The sequence below is a fragment of the Stegostoma tigrinum genome, chromosome 2 (assembly GCF_030684315.1).
Source record: "Stegostoma tigrinum isolate sSteTig4 chromosome 2, sSteTig4.hap1, whole genome shotgun sequence".
Classification (NCBI taxonomy): Eukaryota; Metazoa; Chordata; class Chondrichthyes; order Orectolobiformes; family Stegostomatidae; genus Stegostoma; species Stegostoma tigrinum.
The window spans coordinates 106,797,516-106,809,784 of NC_081355.1; the positions used below are offsets into that span (position 1 = coordinate 106,797,516).

Consider the following 12,269-nt stretch of genomic DNA (forward strand, 5'->3'; position numbering starts at 1 on the left):
TCCAAATTTGAGGAAGGACATTCTTCCTATTGAGAGAGTGCAGCATAGGTTCACGAGGTGAATTCCTGGAATGGTAGGACTATCATATGTTGAAAGATTGGAGCGACTGGGCTTGTATACACTTGAGTTTAGAAGGATGAGGGGAGATCTGATTGAGAAGTATAAGATTATTAAGGGGTTGGACACTCTGGAGGCAGGAAGCATGTTTCCGCTAATGGGTGAGTCCAGACCAGAGGACACAGTTTAAAAATAAGGGGTAGGCCATTTAAAACAGAGTTGATGAAAAACTTCTTCACCCAGAGAGTGGTGGATATATGGAATGCTCTGACCCAGAAAGCAGTGGAGGCCAAGTCTCTGGATATTTTCAAAAAAGAGATGGATAGAGCTCTTAAAGATAGTGGAATCAAGGGTTATGGGGATAAGGCAGGAACAGGATGCTGATTGTTGATGATCAGCCATGATCATAACGAATGGTGGTGCTGGCTCGAAGGGCCGAACGGCCTACTCCTGCACCTATTATCTATTGTCTATTGGAATGAAGTATAAAATTAGGGAAGTTCTGCTAAAAACTAAAGAAGGTACTAGTCAGAGCACAGCTGGAATATGTGGAATTCTTTGGATTACAGAACATAGAACAGTACAGCACAGGAATGGGCCGTTCAGCCCACAACGTTGTGCCAAACAAATTAAATGCCAATTGACACCAAATTAAACTAATCCCTGCTGCCAGCCCTTCGTCCATAACCTTCCATTCCTTGCATATTCATGTGCTTATCTAAAAATCCCTTAAATACCCCTACGATATCCATGCAAAGGGCTGTCGTGGTTGGGCTGTTAAGTATAGTCAAGGCTCATACAAACATATTTTTAACCTGTAAGGGAATCAAGACATAGGGAAAAGGCAGGAAAGTGGAGTTGAGGATTATCAGATCAGCCATAATCTCACTGATTGGGAGAGGTGACTTGATACAATGAACGGTCTACTTCCGCTCCAACTCTTATAGTCTCATGGTTTTTCTGTCTTGGTTCTTAAATTCTGCCCAACCAGTAACCCTCACAGAATAATACACAGTATTAAATTGAAAGAAACAATCCTTAACTTATTTAGCCATGGATGCTGCAACCTTTGCCACCCTGAAATTTGAAGTGTCTTTCTTTCTTACTACTTTAATCCATGTTACCATTTCTTTCACAGCACCAAAAATCTCTTATAATCTGCATCTGGTTCACCACCTTTCAGTTTATTGGAAATCCTTTTGCCAAATGAATGAATTTTTCTGTTATAAAAAGTATCCAAATTACCTGCATATATCAATATAATTCTTGGTATCACATAGACAGGATGTCCAATATTAAATGCTAAACAAAGAATCTAGCAAAACTGAGCTAAGGTTACTTGACAGCAATAATCTCTTTAAGTACATATTGAATGGTGGTGCTGGCTCGAAGGGCCGAACGGCCTATTCCTGCACCTACTGTCTATTGGAATGGAGTATAAAATTAGGGAAGTTCTGCTAAAAACTAAACTAAAAACTCTTTATATCAAATCTAATACAAATTGGGAACAAATTGAAAAAAAGTGGTCAAATATCCTTTTTTAAAGTATTCATGGAATGTGACAGCTGCTAACCAGATGGGCATTTAGGTGTTACAAAATCCCTTTCAGAAACATAATAGTATCTTCCACTAGGAAAGGTTTCTGCCATTTAGTAATGGGCTCTCTCTGGCAGTTTTACAGTTCACTCTTGGCTTCCTTCTCCCTACCTGTTTTATCCTAGCCTATTCTTTTCTGGAATCCACTCCCCTTCCATGACAATCTCAACGTTCCCACACTTTTCATGGTCTAATTACCCACAACCACAAATTCCACTTGATCTCAAGATTTTATTTTGTCTTGACTCTCAGCATGCAGCACCACGACGGATTAATCAATACTTAAAAAAACTCGTGATGCTTATTTAGAGGTAGTCGCAACAGCAAAGTTCATGACTCAGTGTTCCACAGAATTATACTAGTCAAACTTCCATCACAAGTTTTTACCTCTTCCAATTAAAGCCAGTATGCTTGAGGGCTTCTTCAGCTAAGCGATCCAGTACATAACACACCTGCTCTCCATAGCCTTGCTTCAGTTTCGAAGGAGGAAAGTCTACTGAGCCACCCTGAAGTAAAGTGTTTGAAAATTATGGTTTGGCTTGATGAACATATCAATTACATAGAATCCACTTGAGGCTGCTTTGAAAATTGGAACATGAATAATGAAAAAATAATTTCATGACAAACATATGCTGCACTTTTGAAAGGAATTTCACTTGCCTTCAATATTTGCAATAGAGTGATTAACACGATCAGTAAATGAACTGGTCTAACTAAATTCCAAATAATCTTTTGTACATTAATATAAGGTTAATGAAAAATCTTTTCAAATCAATTTCCATAATCTTCTGTATTTGTTAAAATGAAAGTTCTTTCAAATTGCAAATATAGAACAGAAAGTAAAATAGCAAAATGACTTAGTTGGGGAGTAACAAGGGCACAGAAAGCAGAGGTACTCAGCTTCTATACTTGAAGTATAACATTTAGTAACCTTACCTATTAGGGTGAAGGGCAATGCTGGTACGTGCAGGGAATGCTGGATGACTGTAGAAATTGAGGTTTGGTTAAGAATAAGGAGGAAGCATATGTCAGGTATAGACAGTCGGGATCAAGTGAATCCCTTCAAAAGTACAAAGGCAGTACTTAAGAGAGAAATTAGGAGGGCAAAAAAGGGTCATGAGATGGCTTTGGCAAACAGGGTTAAGCAGAATCCAAAGGGATTCTACAAATACATTAAGGACAAAACAACACCTAGGGAGAGAATAGCATTCCTTAAAGATTAATAAGGTTGCCTATGTGTAGAGCCACAGGAGATGGGGTAAGATATGAAACAATTATTTTGCATCAGTGTTTACTATGATGAAGGATATAGAAGATATAGAATGTGGGGTAATAGTGACTTTTGAAAAATGTCCATAGTACAGAGGTGGTGGTGCTGGATGTCTTAAAACACAAACGTAGATAAATACTTGGAACTTGATCAGATGTGGGAAGCTAGGGAAGTGATTGCTGGGCCCCTTGCAGAGATTTTTGTATCACTGATAGCCACAGGTGAGGTGTTGGAAAACTGGAGGTTGGCTAACCTGGCTCCATTATTTAAGAAAGGTAGTCAGGAAAACCCAGGGAATTATGGACCGGTGAGGCTCACATCAGTGGTGGGCAAGTTGTTGAAGGGAATCCTGAGGAATAGGATTTACACGTTTTTGGAAAGGCAAGGACTGATTGGGATACTCAACATAGTTGTGTGTGCGAGAAATCATGTCTCACTAACTTGATTCAGTTTTTTGAAGAAGTAATGAAGAGGACTGATGAAGGCAGAGCCACTGATCTGGTCTATACAGACTTCAGTAAGGCATTCGACAAGATTCCGCATGGTAGATTGGTTAGCAAGGTTTGATCACATGAACTGCCTTGAAGGTAGAAGACTGAAGATGGCGGTAAAGAAATGCTTTTCAGACTGAAGGCTTGTGACCAGTGGTGTGCCACAAAGATCAGTGCTGAGTCCACTGCTTTTCGTCATTTATATAGATAATTTGGATGCGAACATAGGAGGTATGCTTAGTAAGTTTGTAGGCGACATCAAAATTGGAAGCGTAGCTGACAGTGAAGAAGGTTACCTCAGAGTACAACAGGCCCTTGACTGAGATGGGCCAATGGGCTGAGGAGTGGCAGGTGGAGTTTAATTTAGATAAACCTGAGGTGCTGCATTTGGAATGGAAAATCAGGGTAGGTCTTATACACTTAATCGCAGTGCCTTGGGGAGTGTTGCCAAAGAAAGGGCCTTAGTGGTGCAGGTGCATTGCTCCTTGAACGTGGAGTTGTAGGTAGACAGGACGTGAAGGCGGCATTTGGTATGCTTGCTTTTATTGGTCAGGGCATTGAGAATTGGAGATGGGATGTCATGTTGCAGCTGTACAGGACATTGCTTAAGCATAGCAATGCAAAGCATACTTTTAGAACACTGTGCTCAATTCTGGTCTCCCTGCTATACAAAGGATGTTGCAAAACTTGAAAGGGTTTAGAAAAGCTTTACAAGGATGTTGCCAGGGTTGGAGCGTTTGAGCTTTAGGGAAAGGCTGAATAAGCTGAGGCTATTTTCCCTGGAGCATCAGAGGCTGTGGGGTGACCTTACAGAGGCATATAAAATCATGAGGGGCACGGGCAGGTTAAATAGGCAAAGTTTATTACATATTACATAGACAAAGTCTATTATACCAGAGGCTGGTAAAATTACAACATTTAAAAGGCATCTGGATAGGTATATGAATAGGAAGGGTTTACAAAGATATGCGCCAAGTGCTGGCAAATAGGAGCAGATTAATCTAGGATATCTGGTTAGCATGGGTGAGTTGGATCGAGGGTTCTGTTTCCATGCTGTTCCAACTCTATGACTCTATATAAGAGTTTGCAGAAGTACCACCACTGATTTCAAAACTGTTGGGTCAAAGAATATATAACCAGCTGCATAATTTTTGCTAACTAAAGTGTACAGGTGGATAGTGAGGGGAGGGGATACAAGACTGCAAACAGTTACAACAGCTGCTATCATTGAATAAGCTGCTAACCCATCAATACCATCAGGAGACAGAGAGGAAATGGCAAAAAATCTGTAAGGAAACTGGATGTAGCATACATTAATTTCCATTAACAAAATATGTTCCTGTACTTTATCAAAAATTTATTACTTCCAAAGAAGTACTTTATTCTCTTTCTGAATAGAGTACCAAGTAAATTAATTTTAGCAATGCCACATGTGTGAAAGGAGGGAGACAGTTTAACATCTGAATTATGGAACCTTTATCTGAAAGAAGTCTGTACCCATGAAGATGATTTAAATTTCCCTACTTTGTTTGAGTCAGGCACATTCCACAGATTTTTCAATATTTTCTATTTTATTTTCAGATCAGCTTTTTCGTTGCTTTCCTTTTACTTGCTGCCACCACTGAAAGATTGGGATAAGTTGACATCATTTTCTTTTGGATAGAAAGGACAGATTTAATTGAGGTGTTCAAAATTACGACAGGCCAAGATATAGGAAGGTTCTATTTTTCTTAGCTAACAGGTCAACAACCAGAGGATGTGGATTAAAAGAAACTGGCAGAATGATAAAAGAAACTCCGAGAAGCTAGAGTTAAAACAGAAACATTTTCATTCAGAGGACGGGAGAGGGGATATGGAATTCATTGCTTGAAATCGAGAGGTAAAAACCCCCTTTAAAAGTATTTGGCTATGTATTTGAAGCGTTGAAACCTAAAAGGGTCACAAAGTAAGAGCTGGAAACTGGGGCTTCCATTCAATTTGCTTTTCACAGATACTTTGTCTTATCCCAAAAAAAAATGCCTCTAACCTGCACTATCCTTGCCACTCCCCAAGGACTGAAACAGCTACCAACCATATTCCCACCCCACCATGTCAACCGGTGTCATATTGCTCATTTCTGTCCCTGCCTCAAACCATGTGTGTTTTTGTTACTTGTAAGTGTAGATCAGACACAATTAGCAGGTAGACAAAGGGGAACCAATAGGTGCAGTGTACTTAGATTCAAGAGGATGCCATTCAAAGAGTTAATGTTCAGCAAAAGAGTCCATTTAGTTGAGAGTATTAGATTAGCATTGATAGAAGACTAGTTAACATCCCAGAAGTGAAGAGTATGGATAAATGGGGAATTTTAAAGTTGACAAGCTGTGACTTGTAGAGAGCTGATCAATGTTGACAGCTCAACTATTAGCAATACATATTAATGACTTAGGCAAAGACACTGGAAGTAATACAAGTCAGTTAGATATGATCTCGTGGGTATCACAGAGGCATGGCTGTAAGACGATCAGGGACAGGAACTAAATATCTCAGGATACATGTCCTATTAAAAGTACAGGCATGTGGGCAGAAACAGGTAACTTTACCTTGCTAGTAAGAAACGGAATTAATAGCAACAAGTGAGTCAGATGATGAAGAATCTGTGTGGGTGGAGCTGAGAAACCACAAAGGATAAAAAGACCCAATGGGTGTTGTGTACATGCCTCCTGGAGGTAGTCAGGGAATGAAAATAAATCAGGAGACAGAAAGGCATACAAGAAAGGCAATATTGCAATAATCGTGTAGGACTTCAACATGCAGGTGAACTAGGAAAATCAGGTTGGTAGCAGATCTCAAGGGAAGGAATTTGTAGAATGTCTATAAGATGGTATTTTGGAACAGTTTGCAGTAGACTCCATTAGGGAACAGATGATTCTGGAAGTGGTGATGTGTAATGAGGTATACTTGATTAGGAAGGTTAAAGTGATGAAAGCCCTAGGGGCAGTGACCCCAATATGTTAGAATTCATCCTGCAGTTTGAGAGGAGGAAGACTGAATCAGATGTAAGGGTATTACAATTGAATGAAGTTAACACAAAGACATGAGGGAGCAGGTGACCAGAGCTGATTGAAAGATTGAAAATGGTGGAGCAGCGATGGCAGGAGTTTCTGGGGGTAAGTTGGGTGGCGCAGCAGAAACAAAAGCATACAATGTGGGGAAGATTAGTAAGAAGCCAAAAGATTGGGAGTCCTTTAGAAACTACAAGAGGATAAATAAAATAGCAATAAAGGGGAGAAAATGAAATATCAGAATAAGCTGGTTAGTTACATAAAAGAAGACTACAGGAGTTATTTAAATATCTAAAACACAGGAGTGGACAGTGCAAAACTGGAAAATGAGGCTAAAGGAGTAGTAATGGGTAACAAAGAAATGCTAGAGGAACTGAATAGGTATTTTGCATTAGTTTTCATAGTGGAAGACACCAACAGCATACCAGAACTTCAAGAGAGGCAGGGGCAGAGATGAGTGTAGTGGCTTTTATTAAGGCAGAGGTGCTGGCAAAGCTTGAAGGTCTGAATGCGGATAAATCACCCAGACCAGATGTACTACACCTCAAACTTCTGAAGGAGATAGCAAAGGAGATTGTGGGACATTGGTGGTGACCTTTCAGACATCAGGAAAATTTCAGGAAAAATACACAGTCTGGTCACTTAAAAATCTGATACAACACAAGTCAAAAGCTACATGTGTTTACAAATGATCCATTTTATTATCACAGTATAGTTCTTGATTATTAAAAAGAAGTTTAGTTGCTCTTCTACAGGGACAATTCATTCCTTTGATGGAGAAAACACAATTGATAAAAATTAATTTTAATTACATATTACAAGAATTACAAGAAACACTGGACAGCAAATGGAATAATAAATTTCAGCACCTTCTACCTAATATTTCCTTTTTCTGCAACAAATAGATTATCTCTAAAGGTATGGAAAAATTCTGAATTGATTGTTTCTTAAATGAACTAAATATTTTTTAAGTCATCCCCTGTACTGTGCGTTTAACTTTTGACTTACCAAAGCACGGAGTTCTGTCAGAATATTTGATATTGTTGCATTTGGATCATCATATTCTTGGGGTTGTTCAAAGAAACGTCCTGTTTGGTTTAACAACCAAGCTGCCACAGATGTAAACATGTAGAACTGCTCACCAGGGTTTGTGGGGAGAGCAAAGTAATGTCTGTTCAAATAAACAATTAGTAGATTACTGTAATATACTCACCATGCGGCAAATTGATTATATGGATGTGAGTTTGCTCGCTGAGCTGGAAGGTTAGTTTTCAGACGTTTCGTCACCATTCTAGGTAGCATCATCAGTGAGCCTCTGACGAAGCGCTGGTGTTATGTCCCGCTTTCTATTTATCTGGTTAGGTTTCCTTGGGTTGGTGATGTCATTTCCTGCTCTTTTTCTCAGGGGATGGTAGATTGGCTCCAAATCAATGTGTTTGTTGATGGAGTTCCGGTTGGAATGCCATGCCTCTAGGAATTCTCATGCGTGTCTCTGTTTGGCTTGTCCTAGGATGGATGTGTTGTCCCAATCAAAGTGGTGTCCTTCCTCATCTGTATGTAAGGATACGAGTGATAGTGGGTCATGTCGTTTTGTGGCTAGTTGATGTTCATGTATCCTGGTGGATAGCTTTCTGCCAGTTTGTCCAATGTAGTGTTTGTCACAGTTCTTGCAAGGTATTGTGTAGATGACGTTTGTTTTATTTGTTGTCTGTATAGGGTCTTTTAAGTTCATTGGCTGCTGTTTTAGTGTGTTGGTGGGTTTGTGGGCTACCCTGATGCCAAGAGGTCCGAGTAGTCTGGCAGTCATTTCGGAAATGTCTTTGATGTAGGGGAGAGTGGTTATGGTTTCTGAGCCCGTTTTGTCTGTTTGTTTGGGTTTATTGCTGAGAAATCGGCGGACTGTGTTCATAGGGTACCCATTCTTTCTGAATACGCTATAGGTGATTTTCCTCTGCTCTGCGTAGTTCCTCTGTGCTGCAGTGTGTGGTGGCTCGTTGGAATAATGTTCTAATGCAGCTTCGTTTGTGGGTGTTGGGATGGTTGCTCCTGTAGTTCAGTATTTGGTCCATACGAATTGTTTTCCTGTAGACGCTGGTTTGAAGTTCCCCATTGGCTGTTCGCTCTACTGTGACATCTAGGAATGGCATTTTGTGAATGTTATGCCAGTAAGGGTATTATTGATGGTCTTGAAGGTTTTCTCTAATTTGTTTTGTTTAGTGATGACAAAGGTGTCATCCACATAGCGGACCCAAAGTTTGGGTTGGATGATTGGCAGAGCTGTTTGTTCGAGTCTCTGCATTACTGCCTCTGCTAAGAACCCTGATGTCGGAGATCCCATGGGTGTACCGTTGGTTTGTCTGCAGGTTTTGTTATTGAAAGTGAAGTGGGTGGTGAGGCATAGGTCCACTAGCTTGATGATGTTGTCCTTGCTGATGAGGTTGGTGGTGTCTGGTGTATGTGTCTTCGGTTCTTCTAATAGTGTCTTATACTATTAGACGAACCGAAGACACATACACCAGACACCACCAACCTCAACAGCAAGGACAACATCATCAAGCTAGTGGACCTATGCCTCACCACCCACTTCACTTTCAATAACAAAACCTGCAGACAAACCAACGGTACACCCATGGGATCTCCGACATCAGGGTCCTTCGCAGAGGCAGTAATGCAGAGACTCGAACAAACAGCTCTGCCAATCATCCAACCCAAACTTTGGGTCCGCTATGTGGATGACACCTTTGTCATCACTAAACAAAACAAATTAGAGGAAACCTTCAAGACCATCAATAATACCCTTACTGGCATAACATTCACAAAAGAGGAGGAAAACAACAATAAACTGCCATTCCTAGATGTCACAGTAGAGCGAACAGCCAATGGGGAACTTCAAACTAGCATCTACAGGAAAACAATACATACGGACCAAATACTGAACTACAGAAGCAACCATCCCAACACCCACAAACGAAGCTGCATTAGAACATTATTCCAACGAGCCACCACACACTGCAGCACAGAGGAACTACGCAGAGCAGAGGAAAATCACCTATACAGCGTATTCAAAAAGAATGGGTACCCTATGAACAGTCCGCCGATTTCTCAGCAATAAACCCAAACAAACAGACAAAACGGGCTCAGAAACCATAACCACTCTCCCCTACATCAAAGACATTTCCGAAATGACTGCCAGACTACTCGGACCTCTTGGCATCAGGGTAGCCCACAAACCCACCAACACACTAAAACAGCAGCCAATGGACTTAAAAGACCCTATACAGACAACAAATAAAACAAACGTCATCTACAAAATACCTTGCAACAACTGTGACAAACACTACATTGGACAAACTGGCAGAAAGCTATCCACCAGGATACATGAACATCAACTAGCCACAAAACAACATGACCCACTATCACTCGTATCCTTACATACAGATGAGGAAGGACACCACTTTGATTGGGACAACACATCCATCCTAGGACAAGCCAAACAGAAACACGCATGAGAATTCCTAGAGGCATGGCATTCCAACCGGAACTCCATCAACAAACACATTGATTTGGAGCCAATCTACCATCCCCTGAGAAAAAGAACAGGAAATGACATCACCAACCCAAGGAAACCTAACCAGATAAATAGAAAGCGGGACATAACACCAGTGCTTTGTCGGAGACTCACTGATGATGTTAGCTAGAATGGTGACGAAACGTCTGAAAACTAACCTTCCAGGTCAGCGAGCAAACTCACATCCAGAACCTCAACCTGAGCTACAAATCTTCTCAAAACTCGCTAATTGATTATATTTCAACTGATGCCACATTTGAGATCTCGTGTATCCTCTATAACCTCCCTGGCTCTCCCCAGAAATTACATTATTTAAAATATTTTTTGGAGCTCATACAAAGCTATTGAGAAGATCAGAAATATAAATCACCTCATTTGAAGATTTGGAAAGAACTGAGCACATAGCTGCAGCGGATTTCTTCTAAGGAAGAAGGGTTACATTTAGGCTTCAGATCAACTTTAGAGATTTCCATTTCAGGATAGAAGGAGTGGGGAATAAAGTATACGAGCACATAAAATATCAACTCATTGATATCCAATGTTTACAAAAGGTCAAATAACCTTTGCACTACATGAACATAAAGATTTATGAAGCATGAACATAAAGACATATGAAGCATTTCAAACTTCAAAATAAGTATAAATAAAATTCAAGCTTTCATGAAATTGTTGGCTGACTATTATTTTAGAATGCTGATTGTAAGAAGCTTGTGTAGAACCAAAACAAGGAAACATGAGAAGCAGGGCTTGTCAAATAAAGTTATTATAGCAAATTTAAAGACCATAACAATCAGGATAAATTGTCATAGATATATTGGCCGAGATTTTCTGATGGCCAGGCAGTTGTTACTCTAAGATAGATGCTGCAAATTCCAAAGGACTGCCCAGGAAATTTGAAGATTCTGCAATACAGGAGAATGAAAATCAAGGTGTGACTCTGCATTATTTAAACAGCCATGATTGGGATCTCCTGTCAGAAATGTGGAGCTCTTTCCTTTCATAAAAAAAAGGGCATATAGCAATCATTCCCATTCCTTGGAAAATCCAGCCCATTATGATAACAACAATTCAGTCTATTCATTTATAACATTTATCATGAACCAGACAGGAACATCAGAAGGAAGGCTTTATGGTCCATTGCACTTGTACTAGCACTAGCTTTTCAACTGAATCTAATTTAGTGAATTATGATTTATACTCTGCCCTCAAAAACACTTAGTTAATTCTTTCTAAATTATCCTATGATCATTGCCACTTTTATACATTATAAAAGAAACAGTTCGTTATTTTAACAGTGAAAAGAATGTTCTGCCTTTCCCTTATTATTTTAGGGATAATTCCAGGTTTAGACCCCTTGTTACTGAAACATGGACCACTATTAACATTTTTTAAAAAGTTCTCATAGCTTTGAAAACTTTCAATAGATTTGCATCTCACTCTTCTTGTTCCAGGGATAAACACTATTTTCCCCACATGCTTTTCTTCACAACAATAAACAGTCGGCTTTAATTCACTGATGAGCATTCGTGTCCGAGTCAGATTATGACCTCAAACTCAGTCCAGGGATGCAATACATAATTCAAGTTTGACACTTTAATTAGTACTGAGGGAGTGCTGCACTGTCTTTCATCTTTCAGATGAAAATTCAACTAACAACCAATCTGTCATTTTTGATAAATGTAAAAGATTTTACCGACCATTCAAAGAAGAGTAGTCAAGTTTGCCAAGTTGTCCACATGAGTCTATCACATAGGACTCAAATAATTTTCTAAAATGCTCTTTGTGGAACATTGCTGAGCTCAAACTGGCTCCGTGATATTTGAACAATGGGGACATGCTCCATCCACTGCGAAAGGCTGTAGGACATTGCTATATAAATGCAAGTGACGACACTGTGTGGTCCATTTCTGAAGAAGGGTCCCGGCCCGAAACATCAACTTTCCTGAATAAAAAGAGAAAGAACTGCGGATGCTATAAATCAGGAACAAAAACAAAGTTGCTGGAAAAACTCAGCAGGTCTGGCAGCATCTGTGAAGGAAAGAAACAAGAGTTAACGTTTCGGGTCTGGTGATCCTTCGTCAGAATTCAACCCAAGGGACCCGGACCCGAAACATTAACTTTTTTTTTCCTTCACAGATGCTGCCAGACCTGCTGAGCTTTTCGAGCAACTTCTGTTTTTGTTCCGTCAACTTTCCTGCGCCTCTGATGATGCCTGACCTATTGTGTTCATCCAGCTCCGCACT

The 12,269-nt window shown here is 40.0% G+C and overlaps 1 protein-coding gene across 1 annotated transcript in view; it reads right to left on the reverse strand.

The window, feature by feature from the left end:
* The window catches only part of ift57 (intraflagellar transport 57 homolog (Chlamydomonas)), a 32,074-nt gene that overhangs the window by 18,947 nt on the left and 858 nt on the right, over positions 1–12,269 (reverse strand). Inside the window, exons 2-3 of the mRNA XM_048552320.2 lie at positions 7,467–7,629; positions 2,041–2,159 (exon numbers count right to left, since the gene is read on the reverse strand). Coding sequence (XP_048408277.1) covers positions 2,041–2,159; positions 7,467–7,629 — 282 coding nt within the window. The remainder of the gene's footprint in view (positions 1–2,040; positions 2,160–7,466; positions 7,630–12,269) is intronic.